The following is a 17,377-nucleotide window of genomic DNA, read 5'->3' as shown; positions in this document are numbered from 1 at the left end:
TAAGACAGCTAGATGGATTTAGCTTAAGGTAAGTACAACTGAAATGTTGGCAATAACTAGGTGGCTGCTAGTACGTCATCAGAAAATAAGAAGAGGGAGCACATATGTATTGATAATTTATATGTGCAAATTTAGAAAAAATTGCTATAATTCAAATAGAAATACATCTCACAGCAACCTAGTGACCTGTGTCTGCTAACTGCTGGTGAGCAACTTCCAAGGTCTCTCCTGCTCATCTTTCTTATAGCTATTTATCTTTAAACTGAGGGCTGCAAAGCAGCTCCCACTGCTACCTAGCAACGGCTCCCAAATATTTGGGAAACCAAGGATGAACCAGAACCACGTCAGGAGAGGATTTCATCTTGGCTAAGACTGGTGCAGCAGTCGCTCTGCTCTGTTATTCAGCCAAATGTAAAAAGAGAATTCTGGCTTCCCAGTTTTGTACTGTGCTTGGCCAGCATGCTGCCACCCAATCACAAGGGTTAATGGTGTGGAAATGCTATATATAAGTCCTTGTAGTTTACTAGATGTTGAAGCTCTGGCCTGGAGTAATTTCTCATCGTTGCCAGATGTGTAGGGCCTGGCTGTGGTAGCCATGCTTAGGGAAACCATTGTTAGTTAGGGACTGGCATACTCTCAACATGCTAGGCCCGACCCCTGCTAGTGAAACGTATTTCCAGGGTTAGCCACAGAAATAAAGGTTGAAGTGACATGCTACAACACTTTATTCCCATCTGATACTGAACTGGTTTTCCACACCATCTTCCAATGCAAAGAATAAACCATTTTAACCCACAGGGTTGCCATGGGGATGAAGCAATGCTATTTTGTTCCCACACAGAATTGCGGGCCAGTGGGTGCTTTCATTTTTTTATGGGGAAGTACAGCTGGCTGCCAGTCATCTATTCATATAGGCATTTACGCAGTACACATAAAAACACTTCGATCTTTTCCATTTGAGTATTTCGAACCTTTTCCTATCTCTGTGGAGTGAGGCTTAGATAACATAGCAGGGGATAAGGCCTGTATGTAGCATTGTGGGGAATTACCCACCAGAGGTTCAAGAAACATTGCATCACTTTTGTGAGGCCGGAATCCAGAAGTGAGGCCCAGAAAAGAAAAGAAATAAGCATCCACTTGAGCAGGATTTCCCCATTTATTCCATACTCGAGTACTGAGGTGCAGCGAACAAGCAATCTGGGAACCTAGCAAGAAAATGGCTGGACTGCAAACAAAGGGCTCTGGGGTTTTCTATGTTCATTTTAAAACAAACAGAATTTTACTGGCAGGAGGGGCTACCTGTCTGCCTCGTGGACATCATCCCACCAACTACAATTCTGGCTGGACCTGTTTTTTTTCCAGATGTCTCTAATTCCTGCTACTTTTACTTAGGTTCATTGTTCTGCACACATCAATAGCAACTCTGGTCTGGGTAAAAACGTCACCACAGCCAAAGCCATCACTTACCCTGCACCGTCCCCCAGGGATACTGCCGGGCCTTCATCATTTTGTTCCCTATCTTGATTTCTTCTGTGCTGCCAATCACGGCGAAAGGTAAATGGGCCTAAAACAGAAGCAATTCAAACAATAATCATAAGGAACACGGCATACCTTTTAATTTATTTTTCCTTTTCTGTTAGAACTTGTAAAGGTGGTTTCATTGCTTTTAGAGTTTGTTGAAACGATTTTGTTGGGGTTTCCCCACTCCACCCCTGAACTTCTGGATGGTGGTTGTTTTAAATCTTTTGTACTCCTTACAGGTAAATGTGTTAAATAACAAGGGTGGTATTCAAGGCTAGCCCTACTCAGAGAAGACCCACTGAGGTTAGTGGGCATGACTAGCTTAGGTTTGTTAATTTCAGTGAACTTGCTCTGAGTAGGACTTGGCTGAATACCACCCCCATATCTACAGCCGTTTTCCAGAATGCTCAAAGCGTTTGACAATAAACCTGAAAAGGCAAAGATAGCACACTAGGATCCTGTTGTGATCTTCCCCAGTCTTTCTCATGAAGGATTTGGATAATTACTAAACCGCACATGACCCAAAATGTTTTATGGTTTATTATTTATATGGTGCTATTAGCCAGCAGGTACTTTTTACAAAGCACAGTAGTATTAGGTCCCTTCCCCCAAGGAGCTTACAATCTAAAATTCTCCACGGCAGAACCAACAGGAGGAAGGAAGTGGACAGCAGGGGAAGAATGTGTGATTGATTCTGTTACAAGTGCTTAGGCACAGTTACCACAGATTATGAGAGGAGGGGTTCTGCCTAAAGCACAGCGGAAAACAGGAGTTTTTAAGATTACCCCTTGTTCTTTCATTTAAAGTACAGACACATGATCATTTTATACTCTGAAGCTATCAATTGGACAGATGGAAGAAAGTTAAGAAAAATTCATAGGAAGCTGCTTTATACTGAGTCGGTTACATGTTGGGTCAATCTAGTTCAGCATTGCCTGCACTGACCGACAGCATCTCTCCAGATGCTCTAGACCTGAGCTCCAGCCCTTCATCCAGTAGGACTGGATTTATAGCTCTGGCTAGTGCTGCTTCTTAGGGACGTGGGTGGCGCTGTAGGTTAAACCACAGAGCCTAGGACTTGCTGATCAGAAGGTCAGCGGTTCGAATCCCCGCGATGGGGTGAGCTCCCGTTGCTCGGTCCCTGCTCCTGCCAACCTAGCAGTTTGAAAGCATGTCAAATTGCAAGTAGATAAATAGGTACCGCTCCGGCGGGAAGGTAAACGGCGTTTCCGTGCGCTGCTCTGGTTCGCCAGAAGTGGCTTAGTCATGCTGGCCACATGACTCGGAAGCTGTACGCCGACTCTCTTGGTCAGTAATACGAGATGAGCGCACAACCTCAGAGTTGTCCATGACTGGACCTAATGGTCAGGGGTCCCTTTACATTTTTAGTGCTGCTTCTTACTGAGGCAGGTGCCTCTCTCCCAGAAGAACCTGACAGGTGAAAAGCAGCATTGCACCTTATGCACTCAAATTCCTGACCAGTTAAATACCAGAAATCCTGCCATGCGTCTTCTCCAGCTGCAGGTTTTGATACAGCAAGTCTGGCAACATCAGCCCAGACACACTCAGGAACAACGGACCTTTTCCATGTATGGCAAGATTTGCATTAAACAAAAACAACCCTGAATGTGTTATAGACGACCTTTTCGTTCTTTCATTTCAAAATCATCCTTACACACAAGCGGATCACGCGATAGGTATTTATACACAAGCAGATCACAATTCTATGTTTGGAAAATGAAAAACACCAAGCACGGGAACAGCATGGCTCCCCAGCCACGAGAAACACACGCCTCCACCCTACAGGAAATGAATGGGAAATGCTATTAATTGCAGCACTGCACAGCAAGAGCCAGGGATGGCTGCCAGAAAAAGAAACACATTTCGAAAAGCAGCAGGGGTGGTAGGGGATATAAGGTTGTGTTAGTGACTGAAAAAGTGATCCCTTGAGAAAATATCTACAAGGCTGGGTTTTGTGCATAGCTACACACTTGCTGAATGCAACTGTGACAATAATACCACAGCTACACATAGCTATTATAATAAAAATTTGTTTCTATGCTATTTTGGTGAGACTCAGCATAATGCATATGGGAAGGGCTGCAGAGCGCTTAATACTTTTCTCATTCATCCCCTCAACCTACTCCCTGTATATCAATTTATAAAGCGGGAAGTCTGTGCACAGAATAAAGGTAAAGGGACCCCTGACCATTAGGTCCAGTCGTGGCCGAATCTGGGGTTGTGGCGCTCATCTCGCTTTACTGGCCGAGGGAGACGGCATACAGCTTCCGGGTCATGGGGCCAGTAGGACTAAGCCACTTCTGGCGAACCAGAGCAGCGCACGGAAATGCTGTTTACCTTCCCGCCGGAGCAGTACCTATTTATCTACTTGCACTTTGACATGCTTTCGAACTGCTAGGTTGGCAGGAGCAAGGACCAAGCAATGGGAGCTCACCCCGTCGCAGGGATTCAAACCACCGACCTTCTGATCGGCAAGTCCTAGGCTCTGTGGTTTAACCCACAGCGCCACACGCGCCCCTTGTGCACAGAATAGGAGGGTGCTAAATTGGGCAGCTCAGGTGGGGTAAGAGCAACTCTGCCCCCCCCTGCAAGTGTTGGGTTCAAGCCCCTCCCTTCCAACTGGTATGCGGATGAGAGCTGCAATCTCAAGTCTCCTAAAATCAGTGGTAGCAGAGAGAGACATGCAGGCACCAGCTCTCACCCACTCCAGCAGTAAATTGGGGGGGGGGACTGCCCTTTCCCAACCAAAAGCATTGTGAGGGGAGAGTGAATTGGGCTAATTGGAATAACTAAATGCAGGAGAGAATGTGTCAGCTTCTAACTGACACACTAATTCCAAAAGAATGTGAATTTTCACAGGTCCGTGACTTGTAATTCTTATTTCAGACATGCATATCCAAGTCATCAATGTGCTACTCAGCGTGTTTCGTGGTTGATGTGTCAGGCCTCAGTTCATTCACACCTCTCACCAGATCAGGGTTTCCCAAACTTGGGTTTCCAGCTTTTTGGGGGACTACAATTCCCATCATCCGTGACCACTGGTCCTACTAGCTAGAGATGGTGGGAGTTGTAGTCCAAAAACAGCTGGAGACCCAAGTTTGGGGAAAGCCTGCACTAGGGTTATACTTATGTGTGGACTACTTACTATCTATGGAATAGGATATACAGAACTCTAGTATTGTCAGGGTGGTTTTGGTTTTTTTTTGTGTAAGAAGGTAGCAAGCTGCTAGTCCCTATGGCTTAAAGAGTGCCAAAGTGGTTTTGGATAAGCCTAACAGTGAAGAAGGAGCACTTCTTCCATGCAGTACCTTAGCAAAAAACCCTGATATGCTCTCAACTTCAGTGAAAGTTCTTTTTAGCTAATATATCTTGTGGCTGGACTTTGCTGGACTCCCTGCACTTTATTCCACCAAGGTTCATCTGACTGAGACAATGGCCACATTCACACATGCCCCAAATCCTGGTTTAATATGCCAGGGTATGTACTTAAATTTTGGGCTTAATGTTGCATGAGAATACAGCTGGTGCCTATGAAAGTAAAGCAAACAAATCTCTCACACTGCAGTCAAGAAAAATGTTCTGCCCACCAGGTTATTTCAGCTGATGAAAGATTTGTTTTTCACTATCACATCACTCTTGGCTGAGACAATATGGGTGCACTTTCATAAAATACACCCCACACTCTATATGTAAAAATAACAACGGCAGCATTTATATTGTGCCTTTTGAACATTCAAAGTGCTTAGTGTACATCATCAAGGAAATCACAACAGCCCTATAAAATGGCAGGCTGGTATTTTAACCCCTGTTTTGCAAATGTAAGAGACAGAAGGAAATTTGCCCAGAATAAACTATAGCATCTGGCATTATTGCCTTACATTCATAGTCCCGTTTATCTCTGCCACGGACTCGTCATCTGTAGGGAACTGATAGATCTGCACCCCATTGCTGACAAGCTCACTTGTGATCTTAATCTTGAATTTCGTCAGCTCGCTTTTGGAAATGGCATCGGATTTGGCGATAATAGGAATGATATTTACCTGTGGAGAAACCAAGAAACAAAAGGGGGGGGGGGCTTTGAATGTTTAAAGTTGCCCTAAGTTTCTCATTGAACATACGAAACAACCTTGCACTGAACAACCTTACACTTAGCCCATTAATGTCCACTCTGAAAATAAATAGCTATGGTCTCAGGTAGGGAGACGATATTTGCATTACCTGCTGCCTGATCTTTCTTAACTGGTGATGGCAGGGATTGAATCTGGGACCTTCAGGATGCAGAGCACCTGGTCTGCCACTGAGCTTTGGCCCATCCCCAAAGTATAGGAAACAATGTGGTAGATGCGAAAGAGAAGGAAGCAATTTGTAGTTGAGCTGAGCCACGAATAATGACCAATGACATTTCCCCTCTGGGTGTCAACCTGACTCCTACCTTGCTATCGAGCTTCTTCATTGTTACCAAATCCAGGGATTTCAAAGAGTGGCCCGTGGGGGCAATGAAGTACAAGCAGGCATGGATGCGGGAGTCATGGTAGTTATGTAGCACCCGCTTGATCTTCAGTTCCTCTTGAAGGTAAGATTCAAACTGGGCATCAATGAATTCCACAATAGATTTATAGCTTTATAAGAAAGAAAGAGGGAGAAAACATGGAACATGTTGTAATAAGTGAAATCGTCCAATGCTTCAATCAATAAAGAAGCAAAAGTTTCTTCCTAATTTATGTAATCACATGGACCACACAAAGGCTTTCATGAAAAGCAATGTCTCCCCCTCAAAGCCATCCTTGAGTCAACCAGGGCCATTCCGATGAGCAAACACATCTCCACAGAGTCAATTCAGACAATACAATGGAGGTCAACTTGCAAAGTGAAGCGAAACAAAACAAAACAAAACTATCATGCTCATAATACTACTATTACTATTACAGGGTGAGTCTTTTAAAAGAGGTCCTGTGGAACATGTGTACTCTGTATCCAGGGGGCTCTTTTAAAGGACTCACCCTGTAACAGTCGTCTGCTCCATATGAGCAACGTAGAACCACAAAAAAAACCTAATGGAAGAAGATCGCCACTGTGTATTTTGTAAGCTGGAAAAAGTTGGTGACTTTGGGGCAGTTCATAGACATGAAGCTGTATCATACAAACACACAGACTGGTTCATTTAGCCCAGCGTTCACTAACCTGGTGCCCATTCTGGTTGGGGCTGATGGGAGCTGTAGTCCCAAAAAATCTGGAGAGAACCAGGTTGGTGAAGCCTGATCTAGCTGACTTGTCTGATATAACACAGATTCCTAGATCTTTCCCCCAATTGGCTACCAACATATATTCAGAGCTGACAATCATTGACTGTTAGACAGGCAATAAAGTGGGCGTGGGGGTGGGAGGACGACCTGATTTCCATTTAATCAAGAACAAACTTTTGCTTACCTGTCCTCTTTGTTAATCTGATCTCCAAAGCCCACTGTGCTAACAATGGTCAATTTCAGATGGACATTGCTTTCCTGGAGATCGTAAGTACTGGATTTCAGCTGAACTCCTGGCTGCGAATGAGAGGCTGGCTCACCTTCAAACTTGGTATTGAAAAGGGTATCCATCAACGTTGATTTCCCAAGCCCTGTTTCTCCTTTGGGGAAGGGGGGAGGGAAGCAACATGTTTTACAAGACATTAAAAATACACAGTGCCTCATTTTGAGCCTGTAGTTAGTTAAGAAAGTTGAACATTAAACAACAGAGTCAGAACAATGCTGATGAAAATTGTTTATTTTTGTCTTATGTATTTAGAACCCTACTTTCCCATTGTCTGTATTCAAAGCAAATAACAAATAACAATTAAAAATCATCATCAAACAAATCGAAGACCCATAAAATCCACTGGAAAGCAGCAGAAAACATAAATCCTCAAACTGCTCAAACAGTGAAGCACACACACACAGCTTTTCAAAAGAATTCAGACTAGGCAGTAGAAGATAATAGAATAGTTTCTCTGGTTGTTTCTAAAAATACAAAGATAAAAATAAAGTACCATAAAAAGACAGTATACATTAATTTTAAAAGATTCTGGAAAGAATGAATTTTTTTTTATTATGTTAGTCCAGCACATTTCAGCTCAGGTGAGCATTCTTCAGAGTCATAAATCACTAGTTGTTTTATCTACAGCTCAAGGACCATCCATCCTACAGGCAGAATATCTCCGCTTGGAAGGACAAGAATATTTTCACAGCCCAGTTAAAACCCATAAGAGAAAGGGCCAACTATCTCTAAGAAAGATTTGATTGAATTAATATGACACCCATTTATATAATGTGTGATATTCGCCCACCAACTGCTCATCTGTCTTTTTAGACAGTCATCATTCTCTGTACTGAGGTAAATTATCCTCAACATGTAATTGTTTAACACTGCCTACACATGTGAAATATCTTCTTTTTTTTAACATTATGCCTTCCTTTACAGCGATTTCATCTCATATGGATATAACTTGTTTAGTATTTCTCTTGATATTCTAAATTTAATTAAAACATTAGTAATAAAAGGGAGAGAGGGCCAACTGGTCAGAGTTAGAGCAGTACAACAATCCAATTGAAAAGCGGATAATTTAAAGCTGATATTTCAAGTGTATGGGTTTTTTTTAAAAAAAAAAAAAACCTCTTGCTGTATATTTTCTCATCCTTTATTTTATCTAGCTGCAGTTCCATTTCAGGTGCTTTTAAAAAAAATAGCATTTGGATTTTGCAAAGGTGTATCTAAGCATCATTTGTAGCAGCAATCTAAATGTGTGTATAAGGCTCTCCATCAAAATCTAGCAACATCAACCAAGTGCAATGTTACAACTCACTGCTGATCTGTCTCCAGCCTTTCTTTCCTTTTAGTAGTACATTAATGCACTGACACACATTTCCTGCATCACAGACCAGGAAAGCATTTGCCCTCAGGGGATGGGGGAAGGCAGGGAAACCTAAGCCATTACAAGAGAAAATGCCTTTTAGTCCATTAAAAAAAAATCCATCCACTTTTAGCAGGCAGATCTTTTTCTTTTTCTTTTTAAGGAGAGCAAATTCCCAGATTCCCAGCTTTCATTTAAAAAAAACCCAATACGTTTTTAGCATTTGTATAACCTGAGATAACAGGCAAAGCGTTCAGACCCTGTTCTTCTCATTTGCTTGTATGTGATAAACCAGCTCACTCCCTTCTTTTTCAGTGATTTATTTTGCTTGCCCCTTGGTAAAATTATTGCAGATACCCATGGTTGTGCACCTCTTTAGTTTTGGGTTACCGCTGCAGTGTGAGTACTGCCTTGAAATCACTACCTTGGAGCCAAATGTCATGTTGCCGTGGTAACCTAGATAGTATCAGGTAGGGCAGGATGGGGGACTGTTTTTCAGTCAAAGGCCACATTCCCTCAAAGGGGGGAAATCTGTTGAGGGCTGTATGCTGGGGGTGGTGTGGCTGAAGAATGGTGAACCTGGCTCACTATTACTTCAGGTAAAAGGTAAAGGTAAAGGTACCCCTGCCCGTACGGGCCAGTCTTGACAGACTCTGGGGTTGTGCGCCCATCTCACTTAAGAGGCCAGGGGCCAGCGCTGTCCGGAGACACTTCTGGGTCACGTGGCCAGCGTGACATCGCTGCTCTGGCGAGCCAGAGCCGCACACGGAAACGCCGTTTACCTTCCCGCTGGTAAGCGGTCCCTATTTATCTACTTGCACCCGGAGGTGCTTTCGAACTGCTAGGTTGGCAGGCGCTGGGACCGAGCAGCGGGAGCGCACCCCGCCGCAGGGATTCGAACCGCCGACCTTTTGATCGGCAAGCCCTAGGCGCTGAGGCTTTAACCCACAGCGCCACCTGCGTCCCTTTATTACTTCAGGTAGTTGAGGACTATTCTCAGGACATTATCGAAACTATAAAACCTGCATTGTTTTGGTACCACTTTTGACTGCCATGGCTTCATACAACACATTCTGAGAATTATACCTTCAGTAAGGGGCACTGATAATTGGATGATGGGGGTGGTGTGGTTGAAGGTCTTGGAGCCGGAACCAAAAGTAAACAGGACAACCACTTTTCTCACTTTCTGCCACCCCACTTTCTCTCTTGACACTTCCTTCCACCCGTTTCCCCCACCCTCCTGAAACTAGGCTGCGGGACTCATGTAGACCTGAGGCTGTAGGTTTCCACCACTGATGCAAGTCACAAGTTACTCCACTGAGCTACTACAAAGGAGTGAGGAAAGCAGCAATGTGTCCTGTGCAAGGCCCATACAATATGACACTTCCATAGATTGCCATGGCAGCATGATCACATGTACGAACTGGGACCAAGTTCTTTACCACACAAGAGCCACCCCACTGAAAAGTGGAGCTCATCCTGACATAATTACCAGCACTCACCACATGATGGCACATTCAGTTCACCATGGTGAACCTGGCTCACCATTACCTCTGGTAGTTGAGGACGATTCTCAGGACAATATCGAAACTATAAAACTTACATTGTTTTTGTACTACTTTTGATGGTCATGGCTTCACACAACACATTCTGAGAATTATACCTTCAATAAGGGGCACTGATAATTCTCTGTCAAGAGATCCCTACAGTTTAGCTCGCTGGCAGTTCCTAGGGCAAAGCAAGTGAGCATCCAACCAAAATTTTCCTCTCTTACCACCTAAAGCAAGAGTGTGGAGCCAATGGGCACTACCTATTGGCCCTCCCAATTTAGGTCTGCCATAAAAGACTTGGCTGTCCCACCCCTAGCTCATCTTTGTCTCCAGCATCCAGTATTCTGAGGTATACTGCATGCTCCCAGTTTTGAGACAACGTGAAGATGTCTACCATCGTTCTCTGTGAACATGGATAGGAAAGCTTTCTGCTCAAATGCTAGGTCACTGTATTTCCCAGTCAGCGGTAACAATTCTGGGCGAGACAGGACATTGACCCAGCAATTTAAGTGGCTTTCCTGCTCCCTTTCTGAGCTAAGCATTTCCCCTCCTATAAAAGCACCTTGCATTAAAGGACCAGAGACTGCCAATTATTGTCCATTTGGAGGCATAATTATCTAACTACAACCATGGCTGAAGCCGTCTCCAAGTAGTCATGGCAGAAAAGGAGAAGGGTACTGCCAGGGCATTTAAAATGCACTGAGTCAAGGAAACCTTTGCAGGCCTGCCCCCCCCCCCCAAGCCCCATATCAAAATATGTTTACTTTCAGAGGTAAATATTTCATGGCCCACAGCACATGATCAGTCCAGACCAAAGTACCACCATTTAATGAGAAGCAACATGGGAGGTACTTTCTGGAACAGAAGACTAGACTTAACTTCTAAAACACATGCAGGGCCTCCAGATACAAATCCAGGCTTCCAAATAACGAGCTTACCTGAACCACTGACCCAGCACTGGTACTGTGTAAGTGGCTAAGAGACTGGTCCCAGTTCAAACATCACCCCTTCAGTTCATATATTCAGTTGAAAGCCATCCAATGAACGGTAATCAAGCATTGCACAAGGATGTGTAAACCAGCCCCAGGAAGCTGTTCTTTCTAATGTCTGTGAAAATGCTAGCTGTAGTTTCCACCCCCTCACCAATGAGCACTCTGTGTGTGGTCAAAGGCACTATCCTTCTCGTGACTGCATATGCTTTGGGGCTAAAGCCCTGGGTTAACCCCATATTGGGCCTCTTTACAGTGCTGGGAAAACAACAGCAGCATAGATGGCATGGATGCCTGCCATCAGTCTCAGGAGATATACCATGTGCCTGACTATGCCAATCCTAAATTAGAATCTCTTTCTGCCTTTTAAAGAAAAGTATCAGCTGGCTCAGACATCCTTTCCCACCAACTATAGTGAACCTTGTCTCTTTGGGCCAGATTTAATTCTAGCTATAAATAAGTATTTTTATTGTTTAGGAGAACACCCCACGCTGTGCTAAAAAAACAACAACATCCCTGCCATCACTAAAGGCCATTAAAAACACAGTTTTAATTAAAACTGGCATCGTGTGAGTTGGGGACACACACACACATAAACAGCAAACATTTAAACTACAAGAAATGAAGCAAAACATGATTCCTATGCACTGCTTAGAATTGCTAATGATTGCGCCCTATAGAAAAGCCTCAAATAAATATAACATTTCAGGGAAACAGTTAAATGGACATTCCATAAAGAGCCTGTAGTTATGATCACAGCACTAAGAATTGAAGCATTACAAATGGATGACATCTGTGCAAACATGGAAAGAGACAATATCCCACCATCCAGTGTGACACTTGGACTAGATCAGTCTTCTCAACCTGGTGCTCTTTGGGATGTTTTGGACCACAGTTCCCATCAGCTTCAGGACCATATGGCTGGGCTGGCTAGGCTGAAAGGAGATGTGGTCCAAAATATCCTAAAGGGCACCAGGTTGAAGAAAGTTGATGGTTTGTTTTTCTTGGCCCCAGCGGAGGGGGGTATGTACAGACTGGAACCGTAGTATATGGAGTGGGATCTGACTACACCCCTGTGTTGTTTTCATGCTGAAATTCCTCTCCCCAAAACTAACCATACTTAAATGGTGCCAACAGCAGCAAATGATACCTGCAGGGCAAAGAACAGCAGGAAAATGGTACAGAAGGCAGGAGAAAGCCGACAATACCTTGTGTCTTCCTGCACACTATTCTCATGAAACTAAAGCACCTTGCATTTTCAGTATTCTTAAATGCTTAGCCCTGGAGCATACAGTGGCTAAAAAGCTCCCCTTTTCCACTGTTTGGGTGACTCTAGGACACTGTACACAGGGACTCCGCTTCAGAAATAGTAACGAGTCTTCGGCCCCCTGCAACCCCAGGCTGCTACACTACTGGGAACCAATGCTTCTTTGTCCTTGGTGCAATTAAAGCAGTGGGGCACAATCAGAGCTAATTTGTCTGCAAAGAGCTTCACTAAATGCCATTTTAAGACTGAAATACACTGCAGTCTGGGCTTCCATCTCATCTGCTACCAGCCTTCCTACCCAGAACTCCACCCTGTCACTTCCTTTTCTTTCTTTTTAACAATTGAGCATGAGGAAGAGTTTCTGGAATTCACAAACCAATTCTCTATATTTTGCTTTTTTTTCCAGCCAGCTCTAATAAAGATATTGGGTGCTACTGCCCTACCAGGGTTATTGCCAAGAAACAGTAACTGATATTTAATGAGCTACGGATTTCCTGGAACAGAACCCAAAAGAATGGGCCCTCATCAGAAGGAGGTGCAAACTGCATCACATCTCTGGGAGGAAAGTGTATGGATTTATTGCTTTTGAATTCAAGAGTTTCCTGGAATGGGACATTACAGACCAATCTCAACTCTCAATGAGACTCCATCCTGGAGCTGTGCCCAGGCAGCGCTTCCTGACAGAGAGGTCATCGAGTTTTGAACATGCAATCTTTCACAGCTTGCCAAGGCTAGGAAGTCTTTGCCAGACCCAACTTTTAAAAGAAAAGGGACAGAGCTCTCTGTGTGTGTATCAGACCATGAGTTCCTGATGATCAAGCAGAAAGCATCTAATTCCTGCATTCTTAAAACATTTTTATACAGAAAAATAGCATCTAACTACCCCATTGGCGGGACGCAGGTGGCGCTGTGGGTTAAAGCCTCAGCGCCTAGGACTTGCCGATCGAAAGGTCGGCGGTTCGAATCCCTGCGGCGGGGTGCGCTCCCGCTGCTCGGTCCCAGCGCCTGCCAACCTAGCAGTTCGAAAGCACCTCCGGGTGCAAGTAGATAAATAGGGACCGCTTACCAGCGGGAAGGTAAACGGCGTTTCCGTGTGCGACTCTGGCTCGCCAGAGCAGCGATGTCACGCTGGCCACGTGACCCGGAAGTGTCTCCGGACAGCGCTGGCCCCTGGCCTCTTAAGTGAGATGGGCGCACAACCCCAGAGTCTGTCAAGACTGGCCCGTACGGGCAGGGGTACCTTTACCTTACCTTTACCTTACCCCATTGGCATAATCTGGCATAGCCAAGTTGGGTAAAGACTGAATACATCCATTAACTGAGGTCACATATCATCGAAACAAAAGCAATCTGGTAAAAATTCAGTTTTTAAAGAACACAAAGTCTGATGCAGCCATAATAAGAGTTCAAGGTGGCGTTCATTGCTGCCCCCTTTTGTGTACAAGTCTGTATAGATTGGTTAGGCTGAGAGAGGTGGTCTGTCCCAATGTTATATTCATGGCAGAGTTGGAATTCAAACTCTGATCAGTCTTAACCTTGCACTCTAACTACGACACCACAAGAGCTTTCAAAAAGTCATTACACGGCCTTAGGCCACTCTCCATCGCTCTCCCTGACCCAGGCTCCCTTTTGCAATATAGGTATAATAAACATTGCCCAACATTTCAGGGCTGCAGCAGTAAGGCTTATCTATGCAAAATGCTTTTCAACACTTTAGCGCCAAATAAATGCTAAGGTATTCATATTAGTAATACGCTGAGATATGTGGTTTCCTCCTGCTTATAAACGACTCGTAAGATCAGGTTAGTGCTTTGAGGGCCATGACAGGTCCTCACTGGTTTTTAAAACGAAGTATCAGAATGGACAACCTTGTATTTACTAAATCCCCTGGGGGGACACCACTGTAACAGAATTCCAGGCTAATGGAAAAGTGGGTTCCTCTCCTGTCCACCGAAGATAATAGCTGAAGCGCAGCTGTCAACTCCCTTCAGATTTCTTTCCAACTAAACAGGGCAGACAGCACATTAAAAACTGCACAAGGCAGTCAAATTTTTATGTGCATAATTCACTCAACAGGACGGCAGTGAGTCTCGTTTACCAAAACTGTATTACCGGTGCCATATGACCTAGAATGCTGAACCCTGGTTAGTGCTAACCGTAGTTTGTTGCTTTAACCCTGGTTAAGATCACAAATAGATAATGAAACCAAGGTTTAGTTTACTGAACAAAGCCCTGCCCTGGAGGATGTATACAGAAAGGCCAGTCACCTTATAAAGTGACTTGGAGAGGCAGCGTAACAAGAGAACCAGCCCTATCAATGCTGGCACTCTCCTTGTGGAATGCTCTCCCCAGGTATGCTCACCTGGCACCATCATTACATATATTTAGGCACCAGGCAAAAATATTCCTCTTCCATCAGGCCTTTGACTTTTAACTACCTATAGACTTTTTGCATGGGTGGGATGTAGTTGTTTTTAAATTTATATATAATTGTATTTTAGATTTTCTAAAATGCTGATTTTAATGTATGAATGTGTTTGTTTTTTGCTTAAAATACTATAAGTTGCTTTGAGCTGCCATGGCAAAAAGAGCAAGTACGGTAATACGTTTAATAAATAAACAAACAATTTAACCAGGGTATGTTCAGTGCAGATGAAATACTTAACCCCCAATCTTAGTTTGCAAACCTTCTACAAGTCATAGTATCACAGCATGGTTGGCAACCAATATCTAAACAGAAGTAAAGTGTTCAGAGGTAATGGCTAACCTTTTTTTATTAATGCACCGAGCCTCAGAGAACACTCTGCTTTCTGCCGAGCTCTACATTTTATGCATTTACTATCAAGTACAGAGATATTTTTCTGCTACGAAATCAGAAAGCAGCTACTTTAAGCTCTCTGATATGATTTCAAAGACTTTTGTTTGTAATGTACGGTAATTGGAACAAAATGTAATCAAAAGAGCAGGCTTGCATCCAATTGGGTTCAGAAGGGAGGGGGGAAATGGAGAAGAGAAAGAATTTATGTTTCTCCAATTTCCATCAAAGGTGACTTGTGGCTTCCAAAAATAAAGCTTGCTTAAATGCTTTTTTTGTACCACTTTCAATAGCTTCACTATACATTGCTTGCTTTCATAGTGGAAGCTATCAACTAAATTTCAACAACTGCTTGACCATAACAGGTTCTGAAGAAGGATCTGAAAAGTATCAGTGAAGGGCAGTAGCTCAGTAGTAGAGCACCTGCTTTGAATGCAGAAGGTCCCAAACTTAATCCCCAACACCTTCAGGTAGGGCTGGGGAAAACCTTGTCTGAAACCTTAGAAAGCCAGTTGTCAGGCAGTGCAGACAACAGCAAGCTGGGTGGTTTGACTCAGCGCAAGGCAACTCTCAACTCCCAAAGCTGACAGAGACTGTGCTGCACTGTTCTCCAGCAGTCAAGAGAGAGAATGAGCCCAGGAAAGTGTCTTATACTAAGTCAGGCAATTGGTCTATCAAGCTCAATACTGTCCTCACTGACAGGCAGTGTCTCTCCAACGTTTCAGGCAGGAGACCTTCCCAGTCCTATCTCAATATGCAAGGGGCTGAACCTGGGACTTGCATGTAAAGCAGATGTTATAGGACTTCCCTGAAAACATTAATGGTGTCAATTAATGCCCCTTAGCTAATCAGGTTTGAAATCTAGGCATGCTACTGGCGTCCAGCTGCTGAGTTTAGAACAGGGATGGGGGCACCTTCAGATACTGTTGGGAGTATAAATCTGAAGCTCCCTTTCACTCTCAAGGAGCGTATATCTTTGGGACATATTTTTGATCTTAGTGCTGTGGGACCTCTGTGCTTTGATTGGAGATCTCTGCTCCTAATGTCATATGGCATCAGGTGTCTGACCACTGGCCATGCTGGATACTGGCCAGCAGCATCTATCATCTTCCCCACCCCAAGGTTCACCATCCCTGATCTAGAAGGTCTGGCAGCAGCTGCAGCAAGAAGCATTTGACAACAATTTGGTTTGGAAACTGCAGCTTCTCCTAGATCAAAGGGCTCCATGCCTGCAAGCATGCATCCTCAAAGGCCATCTTCTGCAATGTGTTCTGTGTGGTTCAGAAGCTACAGTTGGTGCGGAAATAGCAGCTCACTTCCTGGCAGAGGAGAAGCCACAAAAGCCATGTTCACAGGCAGATTTCTAGCTCAAAGTCCTGCTTCTAGTTAGAAAGCCTTGCGTCATCTGAGCCCATTAATACCTTAGGGAAGGAAAGGCTTCTCTCAATGTCAGTCCTCATGTCCACTGCTATTATCAGAAGAGGCCATGACAAATTGAATGGCTGAAGCGGGGCCTTTCTAGCTGTGGCCCCAACACTGCAGGGCATGTTACCCAATGAGTACTGGAATCAGCTCAAATCTATTCTCTAGAATGTCTTCCTTTCTTAAAAAAAAACACAACAAAACACTTAGTGTTTGAAACCCCAACAGTGGGTATTTACAATTATTATTTTTATTTCTAACTTAGCTCATTGTTGATTTTAAAGAAGGGTAATCTTTTTTAAAAAGAGAGAGTAAAAAAGGTAAAAGTACCCCTGCCCGTACGGGCCAGTCTTGACAGACTCTGGGGTTGTGCGCCCATCTCACTTAAGAGGCCAGGGGCCAGCGCTGTCCGGAGACACTTCCGGGTCACGTGGCCAGCGTGACATCGCTGCTCTGGCCAGAGCCAGAGCCAGAGCCGCACACGGAAACGCCGTTTACCTTCCCGCTGGTAAGCGGTCCCTATTTATCTACTTGCACCCGGAGGTGCTTTCGAACTGGCAGGCGCTGGGACCGAGCAGCGGGAGCGCACCCCGCCGCAGGGATTCGAACCGCCAACCTTTCGATCGGCAAATCCTAGGCGCTGAGGCTTTAACCCACAGCGCCACCTGCGTCCCAGAGAGAGGAGCCTTAAAACAGAAAAGAGGGGTTTGGGGGGCAATGCTTTAAACAGGATCCACAGGGATAGTAGATTTGACTTCCACGGAATGCATCTGCTGCTGCTACTATTGCGATGCCACTGGTGGCTGCAATATACTCCTTGGAGGCTGGATCTGCCCACCCCCCATGTGACTTCTACCATGTCTCTTGGAGAACAGGAGGCACTGCTGGTCTCCTCCCACCTTTGTTCCC

At 44.4% G+C, this 17,377-nt stretch overlaps 1 protein-coding gene across 6 annotated transcripts in view; it reads right to left on the bottom strand.

Moving 5' to 3' along the window:
- SEPTIN6 (septin 6) overlaps positions 1 to 17,377 on the bottom strand; it is a 48,710-nt gene that overhangs the window by 15,415 nt on the left and 15,918 nt on the right. For all 6 annotated transcript variants that reach the window (XM_079962853.1, XM_079962849.1, XM_079962851.1 and 3 more), the window contains exons 3-6: positions 6,970 to 7,165; positions 5,975 to 6,161; positions 5,421 to 5,582; positions 1,468 to 1,564 (exon numbers count right to left, since the gene is read on the bottom strand). In XM_079962853.1, the coding sequence (XP_079818979.1) occupies positions 1,468 to 1,564; positions 5,421 to 5,582; positions 5,975 to 6,161; positions 6,970 to 7,165 (642 nt within the window). The remainder of the gene's footprint in view (positions 1 to 1,467; positions 1,565 to 5,420; positions 5,583 to 5,974; positions 6,162 to 6,969; positions 7,166 to 17,377) is intronic.

The sequence above is a fragment of the Podarcis cretensis genome (genome assembly GCF_951804945.1).
Source record: "Podarcis cretensis genome assembly, chromosome: Z".
NCBI classification, from domain to species: Eukaryota; Metazoa; Chordata; class Lepidosauria; order Squamata; family Lacertidae; genus Podarcis; species Podarcis cretensis.
This window is presented reverse-complemented; position numbering and strand designations above follow the sequence as displayed.